General features: G+C 35.2%; 3 protein-coding genes across 5 annotated transcripts; 1 reads left to right on the top strand and 2 right to left on the bottom strand.

Annotated features, from left to right (window-relative positions):
- Nucleotides 1-975: 975 nt before the first annotated feature.
- On the bottom strand, nt 976-3,531 carry Z-ISO (15-cis-zeta-carotene isomerase). 2 transcript variants are annotated; one of them, XM_022289527.2, is made up of 4 exons: nt 2,916-3,524; nt 2,126-2,272; nt 1,790-1,999; nt 976-1,518 (listed from the first exon to the last, which is right to left on the bottom strand). In XM_022289527.2, the coding sequence occupies exons 1-4, from the start codon at nt 3,375-3,377 to the stop codon at nt 1,183-1,185; spliced, it is 1,155 nt and encodes a 384-aa protein (XP_022145219.1). In that variant the 5' UTR covers nt 3,378-3,524; the 3' UTR covers nt 976-1,182. The 2 variants fall into 2 exon arrangements, with proteins under 2 accessions (XP_022145219.1, XP_087980690.1); XM_088124564.1 differs by having other exon boundaries at nt 1,234-1,576; nt 2,916-3,531.
- A 4,553-nt stretch (nt 3,532-8,084) lies between these two features.
- Nucleotides 8,085-12,880, top strand: TIF3H1 (translation initiation factor 3 subunit H1). Of its 2 annotated transcripts, XM_022289528.2 has the most exons (12): nt 8,086-8,244; nt 8,357-8,436; nt 9,159-9,275; nt 9,366-9,469; nt 10,086-10,152; nt 10,859-10,992; nt 11,075-11,123; nt 11,701-11,772; nt 11,876-11,977; nt 12,063-12,130; nt 12,309-12,461; nt 12,555-12,880. In XM_022289528.2, exons 1-12 carry the CDS (start codon nt 8,235-8,237, stop codon nt 12,610-12,612), a joined length of 1,014 nt encoding a protein of 337 aa, XP_022145220.1. In that variant the 5' UTR covers nt 8,086-8,234; the 3' UTR covers nt 12,613-12,880. The 2 variants fall into 2 exon arrangements, with proteins under 2 accessions (XP_087980688.1, XP_022145220.1); XM_088124562.1 differs by lacking the exons at nt 10,859-10,992; nt 11,075-11,123 and having other exon boundaries at nt 8,085-8,244.
- A 907-nt stretch (nt 12,881-13,787) lies between these two features.
- On the bottom strand, nt 13,788-18,410 carry LOC111014681 (Leucine-rich receptor-like protein kinase family protein). Its single transcript, XM_022289478.2, has 2 exons — nt 16,544-18,410; nt 13,788-15,479 (listed from the first exon to the last, which is right to left on the bottom strand). The coding sequence occupies exons 1-2, from the start codon at nt 18,094-18,096 to the stop codon at nt 13,985-13,987; spliced, it is 3,048 nt and encodes a 1,015-aa protein (XP_022145170.1). The 5' UTR covers nt 18,097-18,410; the 3' UTR covers nt 13,788-13,984.
- Between the last annotated feature and the right edge of the window lie 992 nt (nt 18,411-19,402).

Below are 19,402 nucleotides of genomic sequence, written 5' to 3'. Positions count from 1 at the left end.
TCTTTGAAGTTTATCGATTAATTGGATACAAAATTCAAAGTTCAAAATATATTAGACATTTTTTAAAGCTCATCACCTCATTATGGATAAAATTGAAAGTTAGAAAGTGCTTGTGAGTTAACCTTCATTTTTTTTTAGTAAATTTCATTTCAGTAAAAAGAAGGTGTTTGGTAGTTAGGTCATGTTATTTAAATTTTATAACAATATATTTTGAGAACTAACTATTTTATTTAAAATTTTGTAAAGATTTAGATTCTACTGCGAAAATCTTGTTGAGGTGAGGTTAATGTTTCAAGGTTGAATGGACTGAATATATTTTTAAATTACAAGTACAAAATATAATTGGTTACAAATAAAATTTTTCATGCCATGAATTGTTATAAATTTTAAATTTGATGACTATTAAATACTAAATTATCAAAATTAAAATTTAAGGAATAAATTATCTACTAAATTTTAGATATTAAGTTATTAATTTAATAAAAGTATTGAGACCAGATAAGTTTTTTAACCGTCCATTTTTTTCCTCCACAAATTTCTAAGTGAGTTTACTAAGACAAACATTGGGTTTGATAGAGTTCGTTTTTAGCTTTTCTATTTTAAAAAATAAATCTTTATTACTCACCATTTCTTTGCTTATTTTAAATCAATTATTATTTATTAATAAATTATTTTTAATTTAAAAAGCTTTTTCTAAAAATTTACTCTCCTGACTTCTAAAAGTTTGGTTAGAAATAGAATCTTAAAAGACCAAGTCAAATTGAGAGAACAAATTTATTTTTAGGCAAAAAAAAAATGGAAAATAAAATGGTTATCAAACGACTCTTCATTAATTATGGAAGGTGCCCTTGAAAATAGAATTCTTAATTTATTTAAAATAAACTTAATTAACAAGTAAGGTCAAAATTTAAGTTAGCACTACCAAAAATAACACTAAATTGAGAATTAGTGTTGTTTAATGATATGCAAAATAACTGATACAAATGATTTATTTTCGTTTATTCGATTAATATAAAATTACAAAAGTCCCACTTTGAGCTATATATATATATAAATAGCTCCTATATTTGTAAATATTTAATTAATAAGTCCATGAGCTCAAATTTCTCTATCCAGTGTCACTCTATGCTTTGGCTTATACAATAATTATACATCTGATACAAAAGAGTTAGCTGCATATACTTACCAATGAAGCCTGAAACTTGCAGCTTGCATAAGGGGGTGAGCAAGGTACGCACCCATTGTCAGTGCAGTTATTGACAAATATGGCAACCGAATGAACTCCTTGTAATAATCGTCGGGCAACTTTTGACGCCCGTCCACAATGGCAGCGAACGGGATGACGCTCGTTCGCCTTTTCACGGCTTCAAAATCTGCCCCGTATCGCTTTGCTAGCCTCCTGTCTCCGTTCCATACCCCGAACAGATGATGTCCTATCAAGCCAATGGAAGCTGCCACTGCAACAGAGTTCCCTATCCAGATGGTATGAGCCAAGCACCACATCACCTGCCCAACCATCTTTGAAGAGAAACCGAGATTTGCTGAGAAGCCTTTTTAACTTTTGAAAGTTTTGGGACTAAAATAAAAAGTATGAAAGTTCATTGAAAATTCTTGATGCAGTAAAGTAACATGAGACAACTCTAGTTTATCAATGGATTCAAGCCGAAGCCACCAATTCTAGTTCGAGATTTGAGCCTAAGCCTTGTTTATCAGCCAAATTAACGGCAATGAAACCCCGAAATTGTAATGAAATGTAATGAATGTTCAAGTTAAGGAAATATAAACATACCTGTGGATGCCTAGTTATTCTAATGATGCCGGTTTCCCAAAGGTGCATTTTCGGTTTATCAACAGCTGCAACCTCTAGCAAATTAAAAGTTGAAGGATAGAGGAAGAAGAAGGAGATAAATGAACTGAACCACACGAGCTGATGCACTCCGGGAACACTTTGGAGCTGCCATAATTGTACTCCGTCGTATCGATGGTTAATGAAATACACCTGAATTCAACTCCTTAGCGTAAACAAGTCAATATGGGTGTGCATCCAGAATTTTTTAAGGAACAATATATATTAAGATAACTTCATCATCAAGTTAAATGGAAAAGAAGAGGGAAGGTATCCTACCACAGTGCTGACAGCCAAAGGTAGAGAAATTCCTGCAAACAGAACCCGAAAAGCTCGTTCACCGACAAGCTTCTCGCCTTGGTCTCTAAGAGTGGCCAAACCACTGTGGGCAATGGCAAAAATGGAAATGAGCATCAACATCACAACCTGCAGAAGAAAGTTTCAAGAGTCAAGACTTGGATTCATGTTAACCAAGTGAGACTCAGGAATTTAGCAAGGCCATGCACAATATAAACCAAATGCTAAGTTCATCCTCCCAGTCATTCATAATTCAGAAGCCAAAGACATGTAAGATTTTTCGTCCATAATCTTTTAAAGTTTGAATTCCACCCTTTACATATTAAGTTCACTAAACTTCAAAATTCCTTTCATTAATCCAGTAGAAACTATCCCGAGCTAGACATGCCTACCATAAAATTGACAAATCTATTTAATTCACATGGCCCAAAATTAGAAAACAAACCCATTTAAAATGGTACTAATGAACACAATTTTCAAATTTCAACATCTATCATTGATTTTAAGTTCACTAACAGGAAGGATTTCTTGAAAGAAACGAAGCTAAAACTTCAGATTAGGAATGAAATTGGAAGCCCAACCACTAGCTATAGACATCCAATCGCTTCAACCAAAACCAACCAGTAAAAACTATCTGAGAGTAAGATAATCTCTCCCATTTTGGGGAACGTTATACAGAATCACATTCACAATGAGCATTGTTTGTACAGGTAAAAAAAAAAATATACCAATCCAGAAACAATTTAAAGAAATCGAAGTAATAGAAGGGAACCTCATGACTATCCGAGAGTTCAGAAACAGCGTCCACAAAGGCCTTGCCAAATCCCACACCGGAGTTATCAATCCAAACAACATTGAGCACGAACAAAACAACCCCCAAAATCACAGTGAAATAAGCCCACGACGTCAATTTCTGCTTGGAAAGATCAAAAACCGCAGCGTCCTCGCCGACGAGGCCGTCGTCGTCCGAGACAGAGGTCGAACCACCAGTATCGCTGTCTCCGATGGAAGCGCCGGCAGAAAAATCCCCCAAACGGGTAGCAAGCCGACGGGGTCCGGAAATCGGCGAGCAGTTGAGGGGATACGGAGGGAAATTGGGGATCGAAATTGAAGAGTGGCGGAGGCTAATAGCATCCGGGCGGCGATGGCGACGGTGGGGTTGGTTGGAGGAGGAGGCTGCGAGTGGGTAGTGAAGAAGGGGCGCGGCGGAGGCGGCGGCGGAGGCTACCGCCATTGGAAAACCCGCGGTGGTTGTAAGTTGTAAGGCAATGAGAAGGAGAATCTGAAGTAATTGGTGCGCTTTGGGAAAGGTTTTGGATTTTATTGAATTATGTATCTATGCAATTGGAGACGCATTCACAGAGGATATTAGCTAAGTTGGTGGGGGAGAAAGAAAGTGTTTACGACAACTAACTAATTAATATTTTATCAAAGAAATATTGCCATTGAAAAGAAATAGGACTGATTATGTGCCAAAGCGAGGATAATTCATTGATAATTAGCATATATCTCTGATCAAGAGGTTATGTACCTTACTTTGGATGTAGAATCGAAAAACCCACAACTTTTTGGTTGGAGATACATGTTAATAACTATATTCACTTTGGCTACTTTAAAAATTATTAGTTCAAACCACTATTTTCTTATTTGTAATATAATAATTAGAAAAAAATAATCTTTATTATTAATTAACTTTTATGTCAACGAAGCCTACAAAATAGATAGATGACACGTATGATGTTCACTACATACTCCAATGCTTAAGTAAAAAACGAGATTTTATGTGAATTATAGGAAAAGGTAGGGTTTTATTGCATACTTGGTTATAAGTATTTACTATTTATTTATAAAGTATAAAACCTAGAGTTATGATTTGGATATCTTCTCCTTTTTGAACTATTTAAATCTCATAATTTTGAATTTGACAACAGCTTGGCTCATTGATGGTTGAGAGAATCTCTTTATGTTGCCTTTATCTGAACCTTCGGCTTAGTTGGCTTATAGTGGGTCATGGCTTAATGTCTTGTGGTTGGGTTGACCCGTGGTTGACTAGACCGATTTGTGAGCTCGTCGGCCAACAAGCCTAAACGATTGCTAATATTGGTCATTGGTTGGTCTCATTTGTAGGGTATAGTTCTTCAATGATCGACCCGTTGATGTGTATTTCTATATGGCTTAATTTCAAAATGTACTTCTTCAAGGCTCGACTCATCTATATTTTGTGAGTACTTTTCGCATCACTCAAAACATTAGTGTATACTAAAAGCACTTCCCGTTCAAACTCATCAAATTTGAAAGTGACTTGCAAGTACTTCCGGAAAAAAGAAGTGCTTACTAATGATGAATCAATAGTGTTTTTGGACAAAGGATGGTAAACCAAAATTATGAAAATAATTTGTCATTGAACCCTTTAAAGTTGCAGAATATTTGAAAACCTATTCTAACAATAATATATGGACCAAATACTAATATAATTATTATTTTCTTTTTTTACCATTTAATGGGGGTGACTAAAGTGATTTATAATTTAATGGATCCCTAAATTTTCATTGTCTATAAATTTTTTTTAGGTAGGTAATAGGTATCCAATAATTTTTACTACACGTCCAAGAAAGAGTTCATAAATAGGATGCAAGTGTTATAAGAGTAAACATATTTCATGTAACAAAGAGAATTTGAATTTTGAATTTTGGTGTGTTTAGTTGAGTAAAGTCCATCTCGAATAATAAAGAACCAACAAATTCAATAACTCCAATGGCATGATTTGTAGAGTTAATTGCTTTTGTTAATTAGCAATCCATCATAAAATGCATACAAAAAAGGTTTTATTTTTGTTGAAAATCGCTATCAAATATGCATTTAATTTTAGATTATTGAAAATGTTTATTAGTCAAGTAATTTGTTTTCTCTAAATTAAACGGAGGTTTTTAAACTTTTCAAAAACATTTTATGTTACTTCCAAATACAAACATTTTAAATAGGGAGTTCTTCGAGAACAAAATATGGGTGTGTTTGAAACTAGGGAAGAATGAGTGATTTTGAAAAAAAGAGAATTATTTACCATTCATTTTGTAAAATTGATTTAAATACAATTTATCTTAGGACAAATTAATACTTTTTATAAATGAAAAAAAGTAAAAAACTTGTAGATTTTACGGAGAAAGATCATGTACCTTATGGAACTTGGAACTTGGTCTGGGAGTTCCATATTCTTAAATTTCTACTTTTGATGTAACTTGCATTCACATTCAAATGTAAGTTGTAAGATCGAATCGATGTTCTAGGTGCTGTGGATTCTTCTCCGAATCGTTCAGATTTCAGGATTGAATACTAGGCTTTCTACCAATAATTCACCTCTCTTTTCTTAGTGGGAGAGCTCGACCCGCGTATGGATAGTGATGATTTAGTCCATGTACTAAGTATTCGGTTAGAATCTAATAGGTTCAGAATTGGTTCCGTGGAAACTTGAACAAATTAAGAAAAAGGAAATTACAAAGAAAAACGTCCCCCACCGTCTGGAGGACTTCTCATATCCCTTCATGGTCCATTTCTGCGAGAAATTTGTAGTCCCCACCCTCCCTTCTTATTACAACTTTCAAAAGCCGAAATCAAATTTGATTCAGACCACATGCTCGAGGAATTAAAGACGCTAATCAGATCAATTCAATGGCATCCTCGGACTGGAGCGACACGAACTAATACAAAATCATAACGAAAACGGTAGCTTAACCCAAGTTAAAAAACTAAATCATTAGTTTAAACTAATTAAATGTATTTTTTAATAGAATCGTATGACCAAGTGTTTTTTAATTGTAATTCCACTTCTTTTGCCACCCACTTGTATATGACTAAGAAATTTAGAAAAATATGTTTTAAAGCTTGATACTAATTTCCGAGTACGAAAAAAAATATTATTGAAAGGGTACAATGTGAATATTTTCTTTTAACTTTTTAAAGATTATTTTAGAAGTTAACCACATACCATCAGTCGGTATTAATTTTAAAATGCATAGTCAAAATAAAATTTTAACATATGTTTGCATTTGATAGAAAAACTAGACTAGATTTGGCATGTCAAGCTAACCAAATCCAGTAATTAACATCATTGTAGTTAACATGTGATTGTCAAGAACTTACTCATAAACCAATTAATTTTCTTTTAAAAAGCTTCTCCAGAAACACAACCATTTCCTAAGAAAAAAAAATCGCAGCGCAAAATCCCAAATTCAAACAACGAGAAGAAAAATCTCAATCAGAATCCAAAGAGCCCCGACGAAAGCAATCTATAACAAACTTCGATTTCGCAAACCCTAAATCAACAAGGAAACAAAGAAGATTCGGAATCAAAGAGGAGAAGTAGAGGAGAAACGTAAAGAAACTGTAGGCATCATAGCGAGCCGAGAACCCATCGGAAAAAGCAGGAACTGGCTTTCTGAGATGCCTTCTTCGTTGTCAGATTCTCTCGATCCGCAAGGAGAAGTTGATCGGAGGCTCGAATTTCGATCTCCGAAGCTCCCGGCGGTCTGCGTTTTTCATGAGAGAACCTTGTTAGGGTTTCTGCGCTCTACGAACTCCTTTTATACAACGAGCCCATGGGAGAGTTTTCATTTGTTTTAATGTTTTAAAAATGAAGGGTAAATTTAATTAGGGTTTTTTCCCTTTTAAATTTGAAAAATAAGTTTAAAAAGAGTTTTATTTATTTATTATTTATTTTTAACAAACAAATTTGGATTATGGAAGTTCATACCTGCGACTCACACTCAATATTGCGTCGGTCGGCCCCAACTGGATTCAAAGAAACATAGCCTCAAACTTGATCTAAGTCAAAGTGTTACGGACCTAGGTTCGAGACAGCTCCAACCACTAAAACCTAAACTAATAGATTAAAGTTGAATCCAATCGAATTTAAATTAACCTATATAATAAATTACTTTTAATTATTAAAATTTTGTTTTTTTAAATACTTTTTTCAAACTAAATTCTTAATTCTAAAATTTGTGTTTTTATTTGATGTTCATTTTTAATTTTTTAAAAATTATCAATAAATTTTTTTATATCATATTTTCACAATTTAATTTATGTTGATTTTTAAAAAATTAAATTGTATTACAATATTAATATTAACAAATTTAAAAAAAATAAAAACCCTAAATATTAATTGACAAAAAATATATATATATATATAATATTGGACTATATTGGATTAGGGTTTTGGGTCCATCCAAATAGGTCAATCAAACGACTCGTCTCATAGACCAACAGATTTAAAAAACAAATATCCATATCCAATCTAATTTTATGGATAGGTTGGGTTGGGCTAAGCTAGTCAAGTGGGCCAATTTTTGAGCTTTAAACCTGATGATGATACTGACTTTCAAATCGGAAGAAAACCCACAGAAAGGAAAATAGTGTGTTGTCATTCTCATGTGTTTATTATTATTGATGCATTTTCACTTAATCGATTTAATCAAAACTTTCTTTTTTTTTTTGAAAAAAAGTCAAGTACTGTTTGATTTTAATATTAAATGAAAAATTAAAAAAACTAAATATGGAGTAAAATTTAGAATGACGGACTCTCTTAATAATAATGTGATAAATGATGGTAAATATTTAAAGTTGAAACTATTTATCTATCTTTAGTAATAATATGTTTTAATTAGTCACTTGATGTAAACCTTATTTTAGTAAAATATTAAAAGTATAAAAATAATACGAGATATATTTATACAATAATAATTCTAATCATGTGCAATGCAAGTGTCTCGAAATAGAAAGAAAATTATTAATAAACGAGTGATTATTTAAATCAGAAAAAATATAAAAATAATCGTAGCCCTAAAGTGAATTTTTTATGTCTTTCTTTGGTTGGGCTTGGGCCCATAGTGAAAATAACCACATATCCGGCCCATTACAAATTGAATTGGGCCCATTGTGGAAGTCGTTGCTCCTCCTGCCCATCACCGGACCGTGCCGCCGCTGGTAGGGTTTATTCACAAAAACTCTCCCTTCTGCTCCTCCGAAAGACGTAGCTGCTTCTGCGATTCATTTCAGCTCCTTCTTCTTACTTCTCGAGCTTTACGAATCGCTAATCATGGCAAACAGTACGTACAACCTATCTTCTCTCTCTCTCACGGTTTATTGCATTTGAAATTTTGATTCAAAAGTGTGATTTTGTGCCTATTAATGTTGTTGAATGCGTATTTGGTGTTGCAGCGATGGCTAGATCTTTCCTACAGGTAGCTGCTACAGAGGAGGTTGCTTCCCCTCTTAAATTTGTTCAGATTGAAGGATTGGTAATTTTCTCCACTTTTCTTTCTTAATTTTCGTCTGATTTGATTCAATAGCATTGAAACTAATTAGGTCTTTCATGTAAAAATTTTGGAAGTTATTATTTAATCCTTCGCGAGATTTCCTGTTGTTCTTCGTTCACAAGTTATTTCTTTTTGTAGTGGTTATGACGAAGTATTTAGCGTTATGCAACCCCATTTTTCCGTTTGAAATAATGACAATTTGTGAGCCTTCCAGCTTAGAATGCTTGATTAATTATCCTAATGTTCCACGGATTCAATATTGTCGTACTTCCGTTTTTGCTACCTGCCGTGATTGTATTCTTTATGAAGGAAAAATAATTTTTAACCATCATGGGATAGTGGGATAGTGGTTAATAAGGGCCAATCTAAATAGCAAAGGGCTTAGAGGGTCAGACGGTTACCTTGTCAACTAAATGTAGTAAGGTGAGACGGTTGACCCGTGATTAGTCTAGGTGCGCGCAACTGGTCTTAGAGGGTCTAGACGGTTACCTTGTCAACTAAATGTAGTAGGGTGAGATGGTTGAGCCGTGATTAGTCTAGGTGCGCGCAACTGGTCTGGACACATGGATAGAAATAAAATGAAGGGAAAATAATTTTTACTTTTGAGTATTTGGTTTGTTTTACTGGGAAAAATTAAGTTTTGTTAGCTTCTTGATCTTCTGTCCCTATGCTAAGGTAAAAACCCTTTGTATCATCTTCTACAGGTTATATTGAAGATAATCAAGCATTGCAAGGAGTTTTCTCCAGCTCTTGTGACTGGGCAACTTCTAGGGTTAGATGTTGGTAGCACTCTTGAAGTTACTAATTGCTTTCCCTTCCCGGTATGGCGAGGCAGATACTTTTGAGTTGTGTTATTGGGGAAATATTTTCTACGTTAAACTTCATTTAACTTGTTAACATGAATTTGTTAGACTCGGGAGGAGGATGAGGAGATTGAAGCTGATGGTGCTAATTACCAGCTTGAAATGATGAGATGTCTGAGAGAAGTCAATGTTGACAATAATACTGTCGGATGGTAAGCTTAGGTTTATAATAGTGCATGTACGTGGAGGACTTGACATTAATACGAGGCAAATAATGTGTATATGAGTGTATGTTTCTTCTTTCTGTTCACATGCATTCACTTGTTTTCTGAATGGTTTTATTTTTCCATATTGTTACAATTGTTTTTGTTGCTCATATAGTGTGAGACGGTGTTTTGTTCTTTTTGGTACTTTAAAAAAAACTATTATGTAACTGTTAATATTTTACTTCTGCCTAACTATTAGAGATTATCTAAGCCATGACTGAAACCCGATTTTCGATCATATTGTATTAAGGATTAGAAAACTTGCTCATGTCTTGGTTGTTTTGTCGGATACAGACATATTTTTGTGAATTTGGGAATATAAATGTAAGGTTGATGCTTCATATGGGTGTTCCTTTGGCTACATTAATGCCAAAGTAAGTGTTCTGTTCCTTGGGACCTGGGATCGGTGATATATGTTAACTACTAACTCACCCTGTCATGTTAGTTGAGCCCTTTGGCTGACTTGGTCGACATTATTGAAAGATAAACTTAGACTGAAAGTGAAACTATTTCTTCCCATTTTTCATTTTTTGTAGTTTACATTTTTCTTAATCATATTCAGGTACCAGTCAACCTTTTTAGGTTCATATCAGACAGTAGAGCTGATTGAGACCTTTATGAACTATCAGGTATTAGTTTATTCATTCTTTATTTATATCTTATTTATTTTTAAAATTGTTGTAATGATTTTTCTAATATTGGGAGTTCCAATTTATATTTTTTCCTTAACTCAGTAATTTAGAAGTTCAAATATTTTTATAGGCGTTACATGTGTTTGTATCTTCAGAATTGGAAGCTTTTCTGATTAACTATCAGAATATTAGAGATCTCTTTTCTCTCTGTATCTGTATTTTTTATAAACTATTGTGACCACTTGTGTGGTTCTTGTCAAGATCATGGTCAATGTTTTTTATTTAGACCAGTTCTTCCTTCTTGGTTCATAGGGGAAGAAAGCACTTCTTCCAGTTGCTTTCTTCTTTAATAAGGAAGGAGAGGGAAGATCTTCCTTCTGTTCTGCCCTTGCAAAAACTGAAATTCCTTCGTTTCAACTTTAAAGGTATGAAAGGAATCTTTACCTGGATAATTGAATTCTAGGATGAAGGTTTCGATCGTAGAGTGGAAGTGTAGAAAGTGATAAGGGTAGAATAAGAGATGGAATGAGAATTTCTAATTGGGATGGTGGAAAGCATCTTGCATCCTACATCCTGAGAGGGAGAATTTTGTCGCCAACCAAAATTTCTGCCGCCTTTTTATTGCTGGGTTGCAATCTTTCTTATTTTCACTTGGTTTTACATTTTAGTAGGTAGGCCATCCTATTAAAACATAATTTTGCAGGAAAATATTAGACGATGTGTCTGCATAATTTATGACCCATCGAGGTCCAATCAAGGCGTCTTAGCTCTGAAAGCGTTGAAGCTTTCAGATTCTTTTATGGAGCTTTACCGCAGTAACAACTTCACAGGAGAGAAGTGCGTAATTTCTTTGCTATTGTTATTTATTCTTTTTAGCGAAGTTGCTTGTTGGAAATCTATTAATGTCTTGCTGCAATAGGTTGAGGGAGAAGAACCTATCCTGGGTGGGAATTTTTGAGGAAATACCTGTAAGTCACTTTGGCCTGCATCTGTTCGTTTTCATAACGAAAAAACTGTCTATAGTCATGTTTCTCTTATGGCATTGTAGATTATTATTGAGACTGTCGAATGATTATTTTGTGTTCCTTATTGCCTCCTTTTCTGTGGTTTAAATCTTTTTTTGTTCTTTGGACTTCTGTACATTTTGCTTTGGTTCTTAAACTTTTTAATATTCTATGTATTAGTCTCTCAACCTTCAAATATTTTATTCTAGTTCCCATACTTCGCATAAAAAAAATATATTCAAAAACTATTTTAGTCGTTGCCACTAATTTTTCATCGATTCATTAGCAAAAACTGAAATACATTATGAAATCCAAAGCCGACAAATGTTCGACATATACTGATATACATACGTTTTCATGAGGTGAAAGTGAATAATCAAAAGACGTTCCTAAAATTTGTTTTTTGTTAAATAATTTACAAAAATGAATTGTAAGGACTAAAATGGTTGTTTATGCACAATTCGAAAGACATTTTAGGTGGATAGGCTTCTTAAGTGGACAATATAACATAATCTTTGCCCAATTTCTTGGTGTCTTTCAGATAAAAGTTTCAAATTCAGCTCTGATTAGTGCTTTTATGACGGAGCTTGAAGCCGACTCTCCAGTCACCCAGGTAATATGGTTTGAGGGTACTGTTTAATGTAGATGATCTTAATATTATGATTATCATCTCTCTCTCTCTCTCTCTTTTCTTGATAAGATTATTTCTCTTTCAGTGTGATTATGACCGACTGCAACTTTCAACCAACCCATTTATGGAGAGGAATGTGGAATTTCTGATCGAGTGTATGGATGATTTGTCAGTGGAGCAGCAGAAGGTTCGTATCCTCTGTTTCTGAAGTTGTTGTTTTATGGTTGGTTTGTGGCACATCATAATTCAACGTTCCTTTTTATCTTTTCCAGTTTCAATTCTATTATCGGAGCCTGACCCGTCAGCAAGCCCAGCAGCAAGCATGGCTTCAGAAGAGAAGGTGAATCTTCTCTCAGCACATTTAAGACTGCATTTTTGTTCATTTCTGTTGCATAATTGATCCTGGTTCAAAATTCTTTCTTGGGTTTGGAGTTTTAACATGAATCTTTCAGTCGAAACAATTTTAAGATACATTTTCATATCAACAAATACAAAATAATGCGGAATTTGTTTCGTAGGGCCGAGAACATGACGAGGAAGGCAGCAGGAGAAGAACCTCTCCCTGAGGAGGATCCTTCAAACCCGATCTTTAAACCACTCCCCGAGCCATCGCGTTTGGATAGCTATCTCATAACGAATCAAATAGCAAATTACTGCAACCAAATTAATGGGTATGTTCTGTGGTAGAAGCAAACAAATATTTTCTAGGGTTCCTCAATGCTCTTGAAGTCGAATAATATTTGATGTATTGAAATTTGTTTCAGGGTTGCCGGACAGAGTTTCAACCGACTCCATTTGATGAAGGCTTTGCACGACAATTGATTTTTGACGCTTTAAGAAGGTCTATTCTCTTCGCTGCGTCTACTTTTTGTAATGCATATGGTTAAAGCAATCTGAATTTTGAGAAGGGTAAAACTAGAGATTTTATTTGATATGACGACTCGAATTTGAGTTGCTGTAATCTATTTTTAATTTTAGTCAATATCATTGTTTTTAAATGTTCCAAAATTCGTGCGCTTAGCTTAGCTCTGCCGCCTCTCCTTGTTTATGAAATTTCAAAATGTTTATTTTACTTAGATTTTTAGATTCATTTTTATGCCTGTCTTGAATTTGTAAAATGTGCATTCTAGTTGCGTGGGGTTTGTTTGGTGGTATGTAATCTAAGTTTAGATTCTGTTAATTCGAAAACTGTTTTTTGAATTCTGTGATAACAGTGAAAATTTTGAATTTATAAGATTAAAATGTAGAATAATATAGGAATGAAAACAACTTTGATTAATATATTATATAATATTATAAATTCATTTTATTCCTATTAGAAAAAAAATGTAAAATGTAAAATATAATATATTATAAATTATATAATATTGTAAAATAATAATTATATAAATTTATTATTATTATATATGTGTGTCAATAAATCTATTAATATTATTTTAGATTTAACGTAATTGGTTTACAGATATATTGAGATTCAATTTTACTAACATCCCTGAATAATGTGGCTTTGAATGTGTGTTTTAATGCGGGTGGGCCATGTATTGAGTTTGGAGTGGATGATATAAAGAGGTAGACTAATAACAAGAATTAATTTTTTTTTTTTTTTTAAAGCTTAGAGATGAAATAGTTTTTCAATTTTAAGTTTAGAGACTAACAGAATCTAATAGATTTGTAAAATAAACATTTTGCGAAAATCCCTATGGAATTTTAGTGTAATTTTCCACAAGAATTTATAGTAAACTAATCCTATGAGTCCCTCTTAATATTGGAAGTTTGCTGATTGGGGGATGAGACATGCGTCGAGTTTATACAATCGGTAACTTTATTTTTTAAAATTATTTATAAATATGTATTTTGTTTAAAAAATTAATTTATGAATATAATATTTTTTAAAAATATTTTTTTCAATTATCACATATATTTTTTAAGAAAACATATAAATAATTTGAATAAGTAAAACCAATGTTTTTATTCTAATATACCTTAGCAAATCGTACTTCACATAATTTTAAAATCGCCATTTTATTCTTCAAGCTTTTTCATCTTGGATAAGGCAAAATTACAAAATCATTAAGTTAATTCACGTCACCAACTAAAAACAAAGAATTAAAAAGAAAAAAACAAAAGTCCACTACTAAACAACAATCCATTATAACTTCAAAGAGACAAGAAAAATAAACATCACATTTCAAATTCAAAATGCTTCTATTCTCTGTGGAACTGGAGCCTGTATGACCTGTAGAATCTGCACCACTTCCGCCATTGAAGGCCTGCTTGAAGGAATTTGAGAAGTGCAAACCAAAGCCAGTTTCAGAATTGGCACAACTTCATCTTCTAAATATTCACCCATGCTTGCGTCTATACACTCCAACACATTTCCCCTCTCAAGCAAATACCTCACATGGTCTGTCAAGATCACCACATTGTCCTCTCCATACTCCACCGGCCTCCGTCCCGTCACGATCTCCAGAATCATCACCCCGAACCCGTGTACGTCGCATTTCTCGTTCACCCTTATGCTCTGGCATGCCAACTCTGGTGCAACATACCCCAATGCACTCTGGAATCTGTTGTTCACGACGTGCTTGTCGAGCTTTGTTAGCAGCCTTGCCAGCCCGTAATCGCAGATCTTCGGGTTGAAGTTGTCGTCAAGCAAGATGTTGCTTGGCTTGAGATTGTAGTGAACGATTGGCGGGCGGAATGAGTGGTGTAGATGTGCAAGTCCTTTGGCTGTCCCAAGCACAATCTTGAACCTGTTTTCCCAAGACAGTGGTGGAGTTGAAGGAAGCCTTCCATGGAGTTGAGTTTGAAGACTTCCATTGGGAGCATACTCCATCACCAACAGCTGAGTTTGAGTAGTCCAGTAGTAACCCTTCAAGCTGATCAGATTCGGGTGCTTGACCTTCCCCAAAATTCGAATTTCCCGGTCGAAATCTTCCAGGTTCTGGATCATGTTTGATTTCACAAGCTTCTTGATAGCCACAACTCTCCCTCCTCCTCCATCTCCCCCCAATGAAACCTTATAAACCGTTCCGAAAACTCCCCCACCAATCTCCGAAGCCTTATTGAGCAACTCTTCATGGTTACTAACCCAGTTTGGGGACCCCCTCGAACTCGAATCAAACAAGATAAGCTTTCCAGCCGCCACAGTCCCCGATTTCGAAGAGCTAGAGCACATACTCTCCAGGGCATTGTCGACAAACGCAAGCGATCTCCTCCGAGCCGAGACATTCAGCAAGGTGATCACAAGAACCCCAATGGCAATCAAAGTGGCAGCAGAAATGGCAACAACGGCAGAGACACTGAAGAACACATGGTGGGAAGGCTTAGAGTATTCAGAGGGCTTGTTTCTGCTGCTTTGGGGACCCATTTGTGTGGGATAGGCATTGGGGTCAAGAACAAGGGGCTTAGGGACATTCATTTTACAAGGTCCCTTAAGCAAAGGGGAGCAGATTCCCAAGTTACCTTGCAAAGCACTTTGGTCCAAGCTTGGGAAAATGCCACCAACTGGGAGCCTGCCTGTGAGCCTATTGTAAGAAATGTTAACAGCAAGAAGATTTTGAAGAACTCCAAGTTCTTGGGGTATTTCTCCACTTAGTTCATTTGATTCTAGTCTTAGAATTTCTAATTTGCTTAGCTTGGAGATTGACTTTGGAATTGATCCACTAAGATTGTTGTGGGACAAACTCCTGCCATACAAAAGTTAAACCATCATATGATCATATTTAATATAATTTGCACATAATTTCAAATTATTGTTATATAAATATTCGGTCCTGTATTTTTAGTACACTATGTTTTGGTAATTTAATAACAAAAAGTAAATGTTGAGTATTTTTATTTTTCCAATGTGTTCTGTTTTTTCAACGTACTCCCTGCTGTATAAAAAGTTTCAATTTAATTTCTTACTATTTAACATTTATCAATTATAGGTTGTTGAATGTTAATGTTATATGACAGGATAGTTAATGAGTCAATAGAAATTTAAAGTTGGAATTAGACTAATTAAGAAAAGAAAGTTTCCAATTCCTCATCCAAATTTCTAAGAAGTTTGTAGAAATTTAAACTTTTCTTCTTCTAACCGATATACTTGATATGTTGTTTTTAAGAAAAGAAAAAAAAAAGATATACTTAATATGTTAATAAGAAACCTACTATGTTACTTAATAAGAATCCTAACTTGAAAAGATTTATTAGTAAATATATTATTCATATATATTTAGTGTGACTTATATACTTCACGTTAAAGTGATTGGTTTAGATTCAATATATCAGTATATAATATACCTAATATCAAATATATAAGTTACTTCCTAATATCTAGGAGTATATTGGTAACCAGCTCGAATAACAAAAAAATAAAAATTTGATTTTAAAAATTTTGCAATACACAAAACCAATTACAAAATCAAACAACCAAAAACAGCCCGAATCCAACACCAAATTGCCCAAGCCTTACCCAAAAGAAAGAAAGAAAAAATCCCCAACGAGAAATAGTCTGGCCCAACTACCAAAATGATTACACTCAACCACAAATCTTTAGGGAAAAAAAAAAAAAACTTGGTTCATAAAAAGATTTACCAAATTTGAGGGTTCTTTTATGAAATTAAAATCCCACCCAGAAAAAAAAAGCACAAGAATCAAAAACAATTTTGCTTATAAAGAAACATAAGTTTGAAGTTGAATGGGATGAAATTACCTAGAAAAAAAAGGGGAAAAAAAAGGAGGGACCACAGAGTGGTATGATACTTACAGCAAGTAAAGTGAGAGACAGTTCCCAATCTGATCAGGAATTGGGCCACTCAACGAGTTCCCATCAAGCTGAAGAATCCCCAAACTCCCAGAATCACACAAGTCTCCAGGGATTTCACCATACACAGCACTGCTTCTGAGGTCCAACACACTCAAGTTCTGAAAAAACCCCATTTCTGGTGGAATCTTTGCCTGCAAATTGTTCAATGACAGATTCAAGTACCTCAAATTCTTATACAACCCCATTTCTGCAGGAAAATTCCCTTTCAAATTGTTCCTAGACAAATCCAACCTTGTAAGACTCTCATACAGCCTACTTGATCCTGATGGGATTGATCCAGTGAGCTCGTTGTGAGAAAAATCAATCTCCTCCAAACCCAGTTCAAACAGCCCCTCAGGCAGCCCGCCATTGAAGCTGTTTCCTCCAAGCTTGATCACAGAAAGCTTTGAACAGTCCATCAATGACTTTGGGATGTTCCCGGATAGCTTGTTGTTTGAGAAACTCATGAATTTGACAGATCTCAGGCCACCCATTTCCAGAGGGAGGCTCCCAGTGAAGCCATTGCTGTAGAAATCCACGTACTCCAAACTGGTCATGTTCCCAATCCACTGTGGAAACTCCCCGGAGAACGTGTTGAATCCTATGTCCAAGAAGGTCAAGGAAGTTAGGAGCCTCATCGACTCCGGTAGCGGTCCGGCGAGGCGGTTTCGGCTGACGTCTAATGAGCCCAAGTGGGGGCATAGTCCTAAATCTGAAGGCAATGGCCCTGAAAACTGGTTGCTCTGCAGCTTGAGCTCTTTTAAGTTATGAATGGCTGAGATTCCTTGTGGGAAATATCCAGAGAGGGCATTATTTGAAAGATCCAGAGTTCGGAGCCTTGTCAAGGACCAAATCCCCGGAGCAAAATCCAAGCTACCGGAGAACCGATTGGTGGAGAGATTCAGAGTGTTTAAATACAAACACCTTGTGAGTAACGTCTTGGGGACAGGGCCTTCAAGCAAATTAGATGCAAACGAGACAAAATGAAGCGACGAGCAGTTGATAAACATTTCATCAGAAAGAGGCCCAGAGAAGAGATTATCAGAAAAATCAAGAAATCTAACGGAGGACATGGCGATTACAGAACTGGGTATCCGGCCAGAGAGACCATTGCGACTGAAATTAACTCTCTCAAGACTCGCGGGAAGAACAAGCTCAGGGCTGAGATTGGAGGTGAAATTATTGTTAGAGAGTGACAATACCTTGAGATGCTGCAATTTCTCCAGCCCTCTCCCGATTCTCCCAGCCAACCCCAATCCATCGATCGAAACTTCGGAAACTCTGCCACTAACAGGGTTGCATTTAACGAAGCGCCAGGAACATGGGGATTCGTCATCCTCATTCCAGGAGGCGAGAGAGGAAGAGGGGTCGTGGAGGTCGGATTTGAAGACTATGAGGCCGAGAATGTCGTCGTTGAGTTGGGGGGAAACGCCATTTCCGGCAATGCAGCAGCAGGGGAGAAGAAGCGCCATGAATCCCAGAAGGGGAAGAAGCAGAAATCTGAGGAAACCCATCAATGGAACAAAAAACTGTGAATCAATGCCGTTGGCGCAGCACAGTTAGAGTAAAGGGAAGAGGAGAAAGTGCATTGGAAAAGAGGGAAAGAAGAGAAATGGAAGCGAAGGATGAGGAGGGAAAACAGAAACAGGGATGTGATTGTGAAGGGAAAGAGAGAGAGAATATGAAGGCCATTTTTGGCTTATTGTCGCCTGCTTTGCCCTCTCTGCTGTTCTTTTGCCTCCTCTTACTTCGCTTTCTGTGCTTCTTTTTTTCTTTAATCCTCTTCTTCTATTTCCATGTTTAGTGGCAAAATTTCTGACTCTTTTGCTCGTTATTAAACTCGAGTATAGTTCAACAGGTGAGTCATCTTACTTGTTTAGAGTTGGATATTCAGTCTGATATCTTCAATACTAAAAGAAAATTATTATTTTATGTTGTGAATCCTACATCATTTTAAAATTATGTTAGGATAGAAAATAATGAGTGAAAATAGTAAAGGTAAGGACCTATGTTTGTTAACTAAATAAAGATGTGGTTCCAACCTCAACTGGTTGAATACATATCTCTGACCAAAAACCGCGAGTTCGAATTTCCATTCCCACATATTATACTATAAAAAAACTAAGGTGTGATATATTACTAATAAATACGGACAATAGTACCCTATCACATGGCAACAAGAGATTTTTGTAGTCTCCAGCTAAATCTTTGACAGACAGGAGTGAGAAATATAGATGAGGAGGGAAGATAATTTTCTTTTCCTCTCTAAGGAAGTATTAGGCAGGGAACAAGTAGACAAATTATGGTACCTCACTTTTAACCCTCTTGTTCTCTGGCAAGTCATGCCTCCCTCTCACTTTGCTCTCTATGTAATATGTTATTAAAATTTCAAGTTCTCAAGACTTTAGATGAAAATTATTTCTATGTGCCTTTTTTTAAATGGTTTTTACAAAAATTCATGAAACATGTCAAATTGTCAAAATGATCTTTGGACGGTTGTCAACTATCACATGCTGGGTCAATGTTGATATTGATTGGACCCAATTGAGACCATGGACGATAGTCATTTAGATGTAAGTAGTTATATTGCGAAGTCCAGTAACTTAGTAGCATAGAGATATGGTAGAATTGACGCTTGTGTTAATGATCACGATCAGATGACAAAGATGATTTTACATAGGTACAACATCAATTCATAAATAAATATACACGTTATCCCACACTTGTTCAGGGTACATATAAATTTATAAAAATCTTCTGAAAATCCTCTCGTATGGTCCATCAAAGTTTGTCCAAAATTCTTGAACAATTTCTTTCACG

Source organism: Momordica charantia, assembly GCF_013281855.1.
Source record: "Momordica charantia cultivar OHB3-1 chromosome 5 unlocalized genomic scaffold, Mcharantia_2.0 BLBB01000005.1, whole genome shotgun sequence".
NCBI lineage: Eukaryota > Viridiplantae > Streptophyta > Magnoliopsida > Cucurbitales > Cucurbitaceae > Momordica > Momordica charantia.
This window is presented reverse-complemented; position numbering and strand designations above follow the sequence as displayed.

Excerpts from the sequence above, each read along its gene's own strand:
- Z-ISO (XM_022289527.2), bottom strand. The coding sequence starts at position 3,377 with ATGGCGGTAGCCTCCGCCGCCGCCTCCGCCGCGCCCCTTCTTCACTAC. Across the intron at positions 2,000-2,125 it reads CTTTGGCTGTCAGCACTGTG|GTGTATTTCATTAACCATCG; the intron begins GTAGGATACCTT and ends AGTTGAATTCAG. Across the intron at positions 1,519-1,789 it reads GAATAACTAGGCATCCACAG|ATGGTTGGGCAGGTGATGTG; the intron begins GTATGTTTATAT and ends TTCTCTTCAAAG.
- TIF3H1 (XM_022289528.2), top strand. Across the intron at positions 10,153-10,858 it reads AGACCTTTATGAACTATCAG|GAAAATATTAGACGATGTGT; the intron begins GTATTAGTTTAT and ends ATAATTTTGCAG. Across the intron at positions 11,124-11,700 it reads GAATTTTTGAGGAAATACCT|ATAAAAGTTTCAAATTCAGC; the intron begins GTAAGTCACTTT and ends GGTGTCTTTCAG.
- LOC111014681 (XM_022289478.2), bottom strand. The coding sequence starts at position 18,096 with ATGGGTTTCCTCAGATTTCTGCTTCTTCCCCTTCTGGGATTCATGGCG. Across the intron at positions 15,480-16,543 it reads TGTCTCTCACTTTACTTGCT|GAGTTTGTCCCACAACAATC; the intron begins GTAAGTATCATA and ends TTTGTATGGCAG.